General features: G+C 56.8%; 6 protein-coding genes across 6 annotated transcripts; 4 read left to right on the forward strand and 2 right to left on the reverse strand.

Moving 5' to 3' along the window:
• Positions 1-646: 646 nt before the first annotated feature.
• IE81DRAFT_333506 (regulator of G protein signaling superfamily) lies at positions 647-1942 on the forward strand (the record flags this gene model as incomplete). The annotated part of the gene is made up of 2 exons (XM_025515375.1): positions 647-1458; positions 1522-1942. 2 exons carry the CDS (start codon positions 647-649, stop codon positions 1940-1942), a joined length of 1233 nt encoding a protein of 410 aa, XP_025372256.1.
• A 465-nt stretch (positions 1943-2407) lies between these two features.
• On the reverse strand, positions 2408-3899 carry IE81DRAFT_320699 (hypothetical protein). The gene is made up of 5 exons (XM_025513106.1): positions 3430-3899; positions 3173-3322; positions 2841-3101; positions 2655-2759; positions 2408-2570 (listed from the first exon to the last, which is right to left on the reverse strand). Exons 1-5 carry the CDS (start codon positions 3478-3480, stop codon positions 2520-2522), a joined length of 618 nt encoding a protein of 205 aa, XP_025372257.1. The 5' UTR covers positions 3481-3899; the 3' UTR covers positions 2408-2519.
• A 263-nt stretch (positions 3900-4162) lies between these two features.
• Positions 4163-5375, forward strand: IE81DRAFT_320701 (hypothetical protein). Its single transcript, XM_025513108.1, has 4 exons — positions 4163-4354; positions 4450-4611; positions 4712-4815; positions 4890-5375. Exons 2-4 carry the CDS (start codon positions 4514-4516, stop codon positions 5138-5140), a joined length of 453 nt encoding a protein of 150 aa, XP_025372258.1. The 5' UTR covers positions 4163-4354; positions 4450-4513; the 3' UTR covers positions 5141-5375.
• A 1358-nt stretch (positions 5376-6733) lies between these two features.
• IE81DRAFT_320705 (hypothetical protein) lies at positions 6734-7261 on the reverse strand. Its single transcript, XM_025513109.1, has one exon. It carries the CDS (start codon positions 7097-7099, stop codon positions 6842-6844), a length of 258 nt encoding a protein of 85 aa, XP_025372259.1. The 5' UTR covers positions 7100-7261; the 3' UTR covers positions 6734-6841.
• Positions 7262-8467: 1206 nt separating this feature from the next.
• On the forward strand, positions 8468-9707 carry IE81DRAFT_333507 (acid protease; the record flags this gene model as incomplete). The annotated part of the gene is made up of 2 exons (XM_025515376.1): positions 8468-8643; positions 8717-9707. 2 exons carry the CDS (start codon positions 8468-8470, stop codon positions 9705-9707), a joined length of 1167 nt encoding a protein of 388 aa, XP_025372260.1.
• Positions 9708-10678: 971 nt separating this feature from the next.
• Positions 10679-13076, forward strand: IE81DRAFT_229549 (hypothetical protein). Its single transcript, XM_025511116.1, has 9 exons — positions 10679-11049; positions 11145-11207; positions 11280-11366; positions 11450-11703; positions 11776-11974; positions 12066-12173; positions 12248-12362; positions 12425-12647; positions 12727-13076. Exons 1-9 carry the CDS (start codon positions 10759-10761, stop codon positions 12875-12877), a joined length of 1491 nt encoding a protein of 496 aa, XP_025372261.1. The 5' UTR covers positions 10679-10758; the 3' UTR covers positions 12878-13076.
• The last annotated feature ends 83 nt before the right edge of the window (positions 13077-13159 follow it).

Below are 13159 nucleotides of genomic sequence, written 5' to 3' on the forward strand. Positions count from 1 at the left end.
GATTTTATAAGCAGCAATCCAAAATCGCCGCTCTACCAATACACCGGCCATTCAAGGTTAATCTTGATTTGATGCCTGTCGTCTCCTGAGCGAGGCGCTGGGACGCGTCGGTTGAGACAATTTCAAGACGGGCTGATAGCTGGCGAGAGGAACGCGGGGGCCTGCGGGTGAAAGGCGTCAACAACCACAACAAGCGTGTGATCAACCCGTAGCCGACATCCTCGACTATTACCATCATTACCCTCCCCAGGATGTCCTTGCTTCACCATTGTCTAGTAATACTAGCACCAGCACTCTGAACAGCGCTTTGCTAGACCCTTTGCGTGCTCTATCCCACACCGACTAGTTGAGCGCCGCGCCGCACCAAGCTTCATCTTCTCTCCGTTGCTTGCAGTGCAACGATCGCAGATCCACGCTCTTTTACAGGTCCTCGTCCATATCTACACCATCTTCTCTCAACCTCACCATTCCAACGCATCCATCAATCAGCCCGCCATCCTTTGCTGGTTCCAGTGCAGCTTCGATTGCTTGTCACTATCATCCCACCCCGTGCTTGCGTCTATCTTGACCACCTTCCTGCTAATCGCGACAGACCTCGCGCGTGGCTTCTCACAACACGTGAACCCCAGCGTCCGCAAAACACACCATGGCAACCGAAAAGCAACCGCCGCGCGAGGGACCTAGGGAGACGCCGTCCCCCTCTGGCCAACGCACCCTATCCCTGTCATCTTCAGCCTCACGCAAGCGACTGCCGACCCTAGCAGAGGTCTTGGCTCGACGAACTTTGCCTCCTGTCGACCTGTACTGCTACTATCTGTTCCTGCAACGGGAAGGTAGCGAGGACAGCCTCGACTTCTGGCTTGACGTGCAGCAGCATGAAAATCTTTGCCGCGCTTACTTCAAAGATCTGAAACGTACCGGGGTGGATGTGCGCGATGATTGGCCTGGATACTACAGGGAGGCGCGTCAAAGGGGAAGCATCTATAATCGAGTCAACGGCATAGAGCAGAGGGGCAGCATGGATGATAAGGAAGAACCGTGGGACCAGCCGGGATGGGAAGCGGACGGTGGCGAGCTCCACAGGTCTGGCCCTCAGGGTTTCGGCGAGCGTGCGCCTGGAGCTGACGGGCAGGGCGACATTGGATCTGAGAGGCCTCAGAGCGGTGAGAATCAGGACGAAACGAGATCGCAACGCAGGAGCAACCTCGCGAAGAGGGCAAGCGTTGCACCTACCGTTCTCGCTAGGAATACGGCAATCAGCAGAGTGGACTTGATCGCGTCGGCAGAGCGCATATATGCGAGGTACCTGTTACCCGGAAGCGAGAAGGAGATCTACCTCCCACCTCAACTGCGCATTCCACACTTTCCCATCTCGAGCACTCAACTGCCTCACCCACACGACGAGGAGCAGCAACGAGCTCTTGCACGCGTGCCGGACATGTTTCACTCGCAGAAAGAGTAAGTCACAGTCACTCCCTTGCGTCTGCTTTAGTCTGATCGCATTTGCTTCGTCGTCCGTAGGTACGTCTTCCGCACCATGGAAGCAGACGTATTCCCCCGCTTCCTGCGACACAAAGCCTTTGGCAATTTGACACCCATCTCTGCGCTGGTGCGCCTGAGCTTGGGTCTGCTGGCGCTCTGGGCAGGTCTGGCAACGGGTTTCAGCTTCATCTTCCTGGACGTCGGCCACGTCAAGCGACTCTGGGTCATCCTACCATTCAGCGTCGCCATCATCTTGATCATGTCGCATCAGTACGAGCTCGATCCCTTTTTGGTCATCGCGATGAGGAGCGAAACGACGCCATTCCACCTCATCAAGGTCAAGGAGCCCTACGTCAAGCGGCTGCTCAGAAAGAGGGCTGCAGGCGTCCTACTCCTCGTAATTCTGATTGTCGCTGCTCTTACCGTCATTTTCACGCTTGTGCCTGGTCACAGACTGTAAAGACTTCGCACCTGGACTTGCCTCCGTGGAAGGCGATATACAGCGCCGCCGAGATCTTCAATCTTTTCTTTCAAGTCCTCCCCACTCTCTTTCAATTAGTTTCTTTTACTTTCCCGCCGCGTCTCTGATTTTGAGGTGGGCCGACGATCGCTATGCGCTATCGTGTGCAGCATGCCTTGATGGCTCTGAGCTCGGTAGCGCATTCTGCGGTCACGATGTTCGTACAGGACGGCTACCGTGCTACGCTGCTCGAGCCACTCTCCTCTCTCTTCTCTACCATCTTGAATCCCGCCAAAACTTTGTTAGGTCGCACTGCGCACGTCTCCGGAGCTGTCTCTCAGCTCCCTGTAATACCCATCGGTCGCCTTGCTAGCAGTGTGTGTGCCAACTACCGTTCCGAGCAGGATCGCAGCTCGCTTTTTCGGGCTCAAGGGTCACATTCGGGAGTATCACGGCTCGGAAGGCAATTTGAATGTGTTTCATCATTGCGAAGCGAATTTCTTCCCAGCGTTTCGTTTAGTCTACTGTTCGTGTCCGTCGTTTTTCTAACGGCCTAGTCACGAGGAGAAGAATTTGCTCAACCCAATCTCTTGAGTGCGGCCTCGGAGAAGCCGTAGCGGGCGAGCCACTAAAGAGGAAAAGGAAAGAAGAAAAGGATCGTGGGGCATCAGCGAGATTCCGATGAAAGCTGGCGACTGACTGTTGTACTTACCAAGCCGTGGAAGACGAGGCCGCCGAAGGCAGCCAGGCTGAGGCCAGCGCTCAGGCTGTGAGAAGCGATGAACTCCTTGGACAGAGTCTTGAGCTTGTCAGAGGCCTGTCGCGAGGAGAGTAGGGATGTGTGTCAGTCTTCCTTGTCCGCCTTACGCGCGCGCAAATCCAAGACTGCTGGACGTACAGTGGGGTCATCAGCCTCCTTGCCCTCGGCGCGCTCTTGGCGGTGGCGATCCCTCATGAGCTTGGTGGTGGCGGGGTAGACGATGAAAAGGTTGGCAAGGTTCAGACCGATCGTGGTTCCAAGAGTCAATGCGACGTAAGTAGCGCGGTCAAGAATATCGAAACCGGTGTGCTTGATGAAGGGATAGTCGCGCAGGTGAGAGTAGAGCAGGACACCGCCGGCACCAGCTTGGAGGGTGAAGAAGGCGGGCAGCGAAGCAGCCTGCAAGAACGAGAACTCAAGCATGAGCATGGCGATTCTCGCCAGAGCCAATGGTGTGCGCATACACTCACCTGCAACTCCCCGAAAGACTTGCGTGGCAAGGTGCTGTAAGCGATGGGAGCGCTGATGAAGTTTTGCCAGACGGCTGTACCGAATGCGGCGCCCCAAGCCAGCAGCGTGAAGGTGCGAGCATCAGGGGTGATGAGCGAGCGAGCGAGGCCCTGCAAGTGGATTGCTCATGTCAGCGAACACTTCATTCAAGCGTTTGTATCGTACGCTCGGCAGTGTCCAGGCGCTCTGTGAAGCCAAGCGACAGACATCTACTCACGAGGCCAACGCGGGAGGTGTTGTCAGTCTTGAGCTCAGCAGCGGAGACCATCTTGGGCGAAGGGTTGAAGACTTTGTGAGTGGGGATCACAAGTCTAAGGGATATGAAGATGTGTGTGGTGTGGAACAATCAAGAAAGGAGCAGGGTCGATGAGGCGAAGTTGGCTTGCTTAGGGTCTGGTGCACCGTGATGCTGCTGCTGCTACCTCCTCCTCCTTCTCATGGGCAGCCGCTTTGTATAGCACGCAAGCCGTCTGCCGGGGACGCCTTGCCAAGCGGGCGTACGCTGGCGTCAGCGGGCGTCAGCGGTCAACCGCCCTTCCTTCGCTCCGCCATCCGGCCTTTGCCTGAAGAGGGCGGCCGCCTTCCCAAACCGCGGGGAAAGCTCGAGGCTGGGCGGGCTGCGATCACAGCAGCTCGATCTCTGTCGTCCCTGCTGTGTAGCTGTGTATACTCGTGACTTCACGGCTGTTGTTGTGGCTTAGCATAGCTGCATACGAATGCCCAAAACGGCGGAGACACAAGCGTGTAGGCTCGTGCGGGGTGCGTGCCCTCGTGCAGTCGTGAGTGCACCCTGGCTGACGTCATGAAGCTCGTCACGCGCCGATCTGCGTGCAGCGCAACGAGGGCGCATCACGTGCCACCACAAAAGACGCATTCATGTACCGCGACTCACGTGCTTTCTTGACTTTTAACCTTTGCCTGCGCGGCTCTCCACAGCGCCATGGCATACGCTCACGGACCAGACCACGACTCTAGCCTCGTCTACGACCGACCTGGCACTCGTCATTCTCATTCAAGAGTATATACTGTTTGACTGTGAAAGCCCAACGCTAGATCCACGCATCTTCAATGCCTTCTCCCTACTGAATTTACAAACGTCCTCGGCGTGGCGCGCAGCTGCAACAATCTTCGTCCTTGGGTTTGTGAGCCAGGCTTACGCCTGTCTCGGGCACCGATTTCACTTTCGCTTCTTCTGACCTCTTGACTTGTCCGGTGTCGCCCGTCTGGTGCGCTCCAGAAACTCGGTCTTGCCTTCGAGACAACAGACAAGAGCTCTCAAGCTCTCGGCGTGTACAGTCAGGATGGCAAGCATGAGGCACGAGCTGCTCATCCTTGACAAGGTACCCGAGGGGGCAGGTGAGGCGGTGAGAGCTGCCTTGGATGATTGCAGCAAGCAGCAGTAAGTGTCAGGTCCATGCGCGGGCTTGTACATCGCGGAGTCGACCGTTTCTGAAGCGGCGGGCGCTGCGCGGACCGCTACCGCCACACCACCTTGTCAGCGGCTTCATCTACGACGTTGTCCCCTTCTTTGTGGGACTTCACGAACAAGATGACCAAGGAGTACCGATATCAACGAAATATTCTGCCGGATGTACTGGACACTGTGAGTTGCAGCGCTGGCCAAGGCTTGCCCAGATGATGACATCCTCGCTGACTGCACCAGGATGATTTTCCAAGCTGCCGGTGGGGTTCTCAAAGTCAAGCTTCTTTGGGTTGATGATAAGCATCGAGGCAGCGGGCTCGGACGTGAGATCATGACAGCGGTAGACGCGCTCGGCCGCAAGCGCGGGGCAACGTTTGCGACGGTGAACACATTCAGCTTCCAAGCTGAGGGCTTCTACAAGAAGTGCGGCTACGACGTCCTGTATCGAGTGCCGGGCTGCTTTGATGGCTCAGTCGAGAAGATTTTCTTGGGCAAGAAACTGTGAGATTCAGAGCAAACGACTTGTAGGCAGTATTTTGCAAAGCATGCGACCCTTCTCGCTCGTCCGGCATGTGCTGGCCACCGCACTTCTCCTTTGTATGCCAGTATCACTTTGCTGGAGAGGAAGGTGGAAGCAGAGCCTTGCGCGTCCCTCGTTGCACGATGCACCGCACGCAGGGCAGCGGGCCTCAAGATGACGATCACAAATCCGTATCTTTGTGCGCACGCACTCCGGAGCGGCCCCACGCTGAGCGTCGCGCGCTAGAAGAACTGGGTTATGCAACTCAACGCAAAGCGAGGACCCGAGTTGAGCGGGCAACCGAATTTGGAATAACATAGGCCCGCCTCGCACTTTAGAAGCAGGGGTTAAATTGGAGCGGAAGATACGGATGGATATCCGTATCGAGCTTGCGTGAGTGGAGGGGCGGCGCAGTGAGCTTGTGATCCTGTTCATGGATACCTCATCGCCAGCTATTGTTCAACGCTGCCAGAAGAACAAAGGCGAGCTGAAAGCTTTGCTAGCAAGAGGGGCCCGCTCCTGCCGCGTCGGTCTAACCTTATCCAGCACAGCAGATGTTGTAGCGCGCAGGACCCGCAGTCGGTGGAGGTGGGCGGTGCGTCATGCTGGCAGTCACGAGTCCAGAAGAGTCGAGCGTAGCTCTTCAAATGAAGGCAAGGATCATGCTCGAGCTCCGCTTTGTGCTCCGCTTTCAGCTTCGGACGCGGGCCGGCGGGAAAGCTGCATGCACGTGCACAATGTGAATGAGGAAGGAAGCCCGCGCGTCGCTGCTACTACTACTCAAGACTCATGACTCCCAAACCTGTCGACTCACACCAGACTCCACAGCAGCTAGGCTCGCAGGAAGCAAGTGACGATGCAAACAGGACTTTGTGCACACTCGTGACTTTGGCCGGAAAGCTTACAACGCGGGTGAAAAGCGGCGTATCTAGCAGCATCATGCGGGAACAAGATTGCAGACGCAGCGAAAGGTGCTTGCCGGCGCTTCTGCCGGCACTTTGCAGGAAGGATCTTTGCTATCTGTGATGGATGCTGCGTGCGTGTGCGTACTGTTGCAGTTGTGTCCGCACAGACTCATCAGTCAGTCTGCGAGCGCGTTCTGCACTTCCATTCGATCGACACCGTGCGCGCGACCGCAACGTGCAGCTTGCTTCCAAGGCTTCACTACTATAACATTCGTGATTTGTGGTTATTTATGATCTGCGCTCTTTCTGCGGATACAGTCATCATGGATCCAAAGTGACAGGGCCGGCTTCGTGCGCTCGACCGACCGACCACATGGGCTTCGCGCCCACGACGGCGCCTGGCGCCTTCTGGGACGCTTCCACGGCAGTAGCTTGGCCGCAAGCGACGCCCTAGAAATTGCGCCCGCAGGCTGAGATGGATGGGTGCGGGCGCAGCTGCCATGTGATGCCCATGCGAACCGCCGGCTCGTACGCCTTGTCGCGATCGAGCGTGCGCGGTGGCTCCTGTAGCCAATGAACACTCTCACAACCATCCTTATCTCCACATTTGTGAAGCAGAGCGCGGCTCAAATTTCGCGTGCGTGAGCGTGTGTCGAGCAAGCCAGGTGGCCTTGGTCGTATCGCAGGTCAAGTCGTGAGTGGACGCGAGTCGCAGAGATAGCCCCGCTGCTCCCTTCACACGGTCGCCGGAGATCTTCGCGGGAAGAGCAGCACAGACGGATCATCCGACGCTTCGCTGCAATGAAAGCTTGTGGGTCTTTCTTTGACCACAGTCACAGTACAGACTATGCGACTGTGTCATGCCCACGATGACCTTGCACGTACGGACCGGACGTACTTTTTTGATGGGTGCGGTGCGGTGCTGTGCAGCGTCAGAGCGCGGAGTAGCACGCAAGAGGGCAATCAAAGAAGGCTCAGCCAGCTTTGGAGCACGACGCACGGCTGTTAGGCCGGCGCAGGAGAGAGCGGCATGCTGCATGCGCGTTCCCCGCTATTCGATCTTATCCGCCGGCTAACTTCCAGCTACAGGGTGAGGGACAGCAGCACAGGCACCAGTACAGCAGTCGCAGTAGCGGCCCCACCACCTCCCTCTACAGTATTGCAGATCCGACACACGCCGTCTCTCTCCTCTTCTTCCCACTACATTGTTCGCGCACAAACTTTGTTTGCAACAAAAAGCACACAATCTTCCGTGCGTAATTTGCAAGTCTAAAGTGGTCACCCACATTCGTGAGTGTGCATCGGGCTAGCGGCTCGCGCTAGCTATGGGACTCCGACACAAGGCAGCAGAGCCTTATCGCTGAATCGTGTCCCACCCTACACACTCCACCCACGGCCATCCGTCCGTCTCACCCGGGCTTCAAAGTGCGACAGGGCAACGCGATGCTCGCAAAATCGCCCGCCCTCCCCCAAGCCGAGACTGCGCTAGCTCAACACCGCTTCCACCTCAGTCGATGGATGGTGGCGAGCCATACACAGGCGGCACTGCGACGGCACATCCATATTCGAGTGAAGAGGTCGGCAATTACGCTGTGCTGCTACGTCATGTCCAGCGATGACAGAAGGTCTCGCTTCGTCTCGTCCGGGCTGGGCTAAGCTCCTTCGCGAAGTGCCTTGACCACCGAGCGGTAGCTGGCTGGTAAGATCGCAGTCGTCATTTTGAATTTGATGGTCGTGGTTGCGTTCTCCTGCAGGGTGATCTCTATGACCGCACTAGCGCGAAGCAGCTTGCTGGTGGACAGCGCCCCGGATGAGCCCAACGAAGGTTGACACAAGGACTACGTGAGTCGAGGACCGTTGGCCGGCAGACGCGAGTTCGAATAGCCGGCGGCAACAGGTTCTGCTGTGCTTCTGCGCAGTGGAGGGCGTAGGTCCGTGCTAGAGGCTCCCATTGAGAGCGCTAAATGTGGAACCCGCGATAGGACCACGCTAAGACTTTAGTCGCTGCATCGGCCCTTTCTTCTCAACAGGGACCATGACGCCCTCTTATCGCTTCAAGGCTCATCCCAGGAGACTTGCTTTTCTGAGCAACCAGCTGCCAGAGGACGTGATGATTCGTGCTGCGCTGCCTCGTGTACCAAAATCACAGCAGATCCGGCCATTTGTCCGTACGGAAGCGCGCCCTCTCTGCTCTGGCTAGCAACGTTAGGAGAAGGCCCATCAAGATGGACTGCTCAGCAGCGAGCGGAATGGCCTACAAAAGGAGACCCTCTTTCATCGTTGCCTCACATCGACTTCCCTCACACCCTCATCACCATCAAATCTTTTACTTCTTCTATAACCCTGCACTTGCAGCCCTTTTGACAACCACACTTCATCCGCAACACAAACCCCCACATCATCCAAGATGCAACTCGGCCTCTCCTTCGTCGCAGGTCTCATCGCCACCTCTGCTCTGGTCTTTGCTGCACCTGCCCCCGGTGTCTCCGAGGCCATCGAGATCCCTCTCGAGAAGCGCAGCAGCTTGCTGCACGCAGACAGTAACGTCATCGACTTCCAGAAGGTTGCGGCTCACGTCACCAGGTTAGCTTGCAATGATGCGAGGCACCTTCCGCGCGCTGATCCATTGCTGATGCGTTCTCGTTGTCTCTTGTAGTCTGCGCAACAAGTACCAGGGCACGCTCAACAACTTCAAGGTCAACACTGGCGCAGAGCACCCCCTCCGTCGCGAGCTGCCCGAGGAGCTGAAGAAGCGCGCTACCGGCACCGTCGCGTTGACGGACGAGTCCGAGCAACTCTGGCACGGCAACGTCGTCTTTGGCGGTCAGACCATCCCCATTGACTTCGACACCGGCTCCGCTGATCTCGTCGTCAACCGCGATGCCTACACACCTGGTTCTTCCTCCACCAACACCGGCAGGGCTTGGACTGCGGCTTACGGAGATGGTACCACTGCCCGCGGCACCGTCTACACTGATAGCTTCAGCATTGCAGGCATCTCGGCTAGCAAGGTTGCTATCGGCCGTGCTACCACTGACTTCTTGAATGACGCCAACAACCAGGGTATTGCAGGCATGTCTTTCCCTGCATTGAGCCAATTTGGCTCTCAATACCCACCCTTCTTCGACTCTCTCATCAACCAGAAGAAGGTCGACCAGAGCGTCTTCACCTTCACCTTGAAGGCCGGCAGCGGCTCCACCCTCTTCCTTGGTGGCGTCTCCGGCGGCAGCCCCTCTTACAGCAACGTTGACACCTCCAACGGTTTCTGGCAGATCCCCGGCCGCGTCAACGGCATCAGCTTCGAGTCCATTCAGGACACGGGAACAACCGTCATTGTTGCGCCCAACAGCGACGCTGCCAACCTCTGCAACAACGTCGGCGGCTCCACCTTCACCCAGGACGGCTCCACCTACTGCGCTTACACTTGCTCCAGGCCCCCCAAGGTCTCCTTCACCTTTGGCAGCTTCACCAAGGCTCTCTCTTCCGCGACGACATCTTTCGGTCAGACCAACGACGGCCGTTGCGTGCTTTCCGTCATTGGAGGCGATGTCGGTGTCAACGCCTGGGTTACTGGCGACAGCTGGCTCCAAAACGTTCGTGCCACCTTCAACAGAAGCACCCGTCAAGTCGGCTTCACCTCTCAGTAAGCGGAGGACTTTTCGATGACAATCCGGTCCAAAAGGGAACATGATACCCTACCTACGCCCATCATCATTCAAAATGCTTCGTCTCCTTCTGTAGTCTTCTCCAAACTGTATCCCACCAGTCGAGCTGGCGCATTGCAGCTGCGCGCTCCTGGATCTAGCACGAACACCGACGGGCCGTTCAAAAATGACATGAAATTTGATGACGATCTTCCTTGCGCGTATCTGCCGACCATTGACTATACTTGTAACTGCTGTCCGACGTCCCTTTGGCGCTGAATCGACTCGTGAACCCGATCGATGCATATCATATGCTCGCGGGCGCGCCGCGAAGTGAGCAGCAACGCGCGTGAGACACGTGAGATGGGTGGCTCGTGCAGATGCATGTTTGTTACACCCGCGCGCATCCAGCAGGCACGCGAGTCAGGGCCGCGCTTGCGTGATGAGAGCCTTGCATGCATGCATGTGGGCCCACAAATGCTGATGGCGTTCGGGTGGCCATGTAGCGCTTCCACGAGCACCTTCTCACTCCTCTCGCCGGAAGCGTCATCAGCATGGCGAGAATATGCGATGCGATGGCAACATACTGTATATCCAGCAGTCGTGAGTTGCAGACAGAATCTGAGTAGCAGCTAGGCCGCTCGCAGCCAGTCAGTCATGTTCACACATCTCCTCTCGGCCACGACGCCGAAAAGTTGCCGGATTGCCAACAATCGAGCAGCAGCGATCAAGTGTGGTGGGCCTCTCTCCCTCTCTCTTTTACCTGTGCTTGTATTGCGGCACCCCAGCGAACGTACCTGAAGCCGCCTCCCTGACAGGCTACGCTACTGTAGCTGTTCCACAACGACCACGGTCAAGGGTGGGTGGATGGTGCCCTAAGAACGCTAAATTGATGCTGCGTGCCTTAATGCGTTATTGACAGTCTTTCGCACAGTCAGACGGAGAGACGTAGCTTATCACGCTCCACGATCTTCGTTCGGACCATCACCCATCTCGTCTCTGCTGCGTCGCAAGCTTCAGTCGTCGACAACACACACAGACTCATCGATCGGCCATGTCGGACTCGAGCGAAAAGGCGAGCAGCGATGTCGGGGTAGGTGAAGCGCTCCAAAGCCCATTGCCCGTGGTGAAGCGCAACCCGTTTCGCTCTACATTCTTCAACATCACCATCCTAGGCGTTGCATGTTTTCTCAGCCCAGGTCTATGGGGGGCGACCGCAGCACTGGGAGCGGGCGGCACGCAATCTCCTCAGCTGGTGAATGCTAGCAACAGTGCCACCTTCTCGCTCATGGTGGTCACTGGTCTGCTCACGCCTGCTCTTGTGCGACTGACGAGCATCAAAACGGTGAGCTGCTCCGGCGGGTAATCGATACAGGACTGGCGCGTGACTCGAGGTGGCAGCTGACCATTGCAGGGTATTCCTGTCGCGCCTCTCGACAGGCTCTGATCATCGGTACGACTGGCTACGCTCCTTACGCAGCGACACTGTACAGCAAGAGCTACGTGCGTGACGCTCGGTGAAGCCAGCCTCTCCCGAACCTCACCTTCTCTGACCTGTCATCTTTGTCCACACAGTACGGCGACAAGGCAAATTGGTCTATTCCTTTCGGTGCTTCTCTCTGCGGTATAAGCGCTGGCATCTTCTGGGCCGCTGAAGGGGCTGTAAGTTCAGACCTGGCCGCTGCCCGGTCAACTCGTGTCTTGCGCCTAATGCAAACCTTTCTTCACTTGCCACACCCCTTCAGATTGCTTTGACGTACCCGGAGCCCAAAAATCGTGGTCGCTACTTGTCATACTGGCTCAGCTTCCGCGTGATGGGTCAATTCGTCGGCGGAGCTATTCTTCTTGGACTGAATGCGCAGGCGAACACGGCGGGCAGCGTATCCAAGTCCACTTACTTGGTCCTCGTCATCCTGCAAGCGCTGGCACCCTTTGTGGCCGCTCTCATCAGCCCTCCAGAGAAGGTGCAGAGGTCCGATGGCAGCCCGGTGCTGCTGCGGTGAGTGGATAGCTCTCGTCGCGCAGAACATTTCCACGGCTGGAAATTGACCCTTTCCTTCTTGTTGTACAGCATGCATTCCAGCCTTCGCGCAGAAATCAAGAACACTTGGAAGACATTGACGACACCACGAGTGCTGCTCGTGCTGCCTTTCATGTGGCAGGGCACCTTTTCGGAGTCTCTGATTGGCACATATGCCGCCGATAACTTCACGGTCAGATCACGAGCCCTCGGCTCGCTGTTGTCCGCAGTGGTGGGCGCTCTGGGAGTCGTGAGTGCTGTCCTCAAATTTCGATGACCGCGTTCGTGTCTTTCGGCCGCAACCCCGCAGCTCACTTGGGGACGCCGTCATCTCACCTCAGATCGTCCTGGGCCTATTCCTCGACTGGCGCAAGTGGTCACTGAACACGCGATCCAAGGCCGGCTTCTTGACTATCGCTACCATGCAGGCCGGATGGTGGATTTTCGCAGTGGGTACACATGCTAGCCTCCCGATCACGCGAGACCCCTTTGACCCTCGGCTGGTCACCTTGGCGCTCTACAGGTCGTCATCATGAACCGTTACAACAGAATCAAACCGACCTACGACTGGGTTGATGGACCTTGGAGCTCCGGATTTGCCTTGTACCTGCTCCTCCAGCTTGGCTTCAATCTGCAGTGTGAGCGCGACGTGAAATAATCATTTGAAGCAGTAGCTCATACCTTTGGTTATGGGACGTAGACGAGTTCATGTACTTCATCATTGGTGGATTTGGCAACGGTCACGAGCAAGTGGTGAGACTAGCCTCCATCTTGCGGGCGACAGAGTCAGCAGGTCAAGCCGTCAGCTACGGCATCAACAGCACATCACTGCGATTGGACGCCGTAGCAGGCATAAATTTCGCCCTGTTCGCGCTCAGTGTGGTCCCCGTATGGTTCGTTGTGCGAAGAATTGGCTTTGCCGCGTGAGTAGCGGCAGCTTGGCTGGCTGGCAGGACGTCTACAGCACGTACGCTGACAGTAAATCCATCAATCCGGCTCCAGAGATGGCGTGACGAAATTGTACGAGCCTCCTGTGTACGCGGAGCCCGAAGAGCGCGCCCAGCTGGCTGCTCAGGGAGTCGAGGGAGCTTTGGGCCACGATGCCTCTGGCAAGCCTGTCCCGGTCGCAGATGAGAATCTGCAGCGGGCGTAGAGCAGCCAGAGCGTCTTCAACCTCCGTCAGGCCCCGCTTGAATTGAGCTCTGATGCAAGGCATGCGTAATAGAGCGACCCCGCACCACCTCCTCGTCTCTTTCTGACTTCTCCTTGAAGTCATGTCACGAAAAGCGTTTGCACTCCATAGATGGCGCTTGCTTGCTTGTATATATTGTACGAATGACATCTTCGACTGCGAAATGTCCGTGGTGTTGCGATGCAGTCCCTTGATTCGGTTGAGAACGCATCTGAAACAACGTCAGCAGTCGCATCACGTGAC

The sequence above is a fragment of the Ceraceosorus guamensis genome (assembly GCF_003144195.1).
Source record: "Ceraceosorus guamensis strain MCA 4658 unplaced genomic scaffold IE81scaffold_7, whole genome shotgun sequence".
Taxonomy (NCBI): Eukaryota; Fungi; Basidiomycota; class Exobasidiomycetes; order Ceraceosorales; family Ceraceosoraceae; genus Ceraceosorus; species Ceraceosorus guamensis.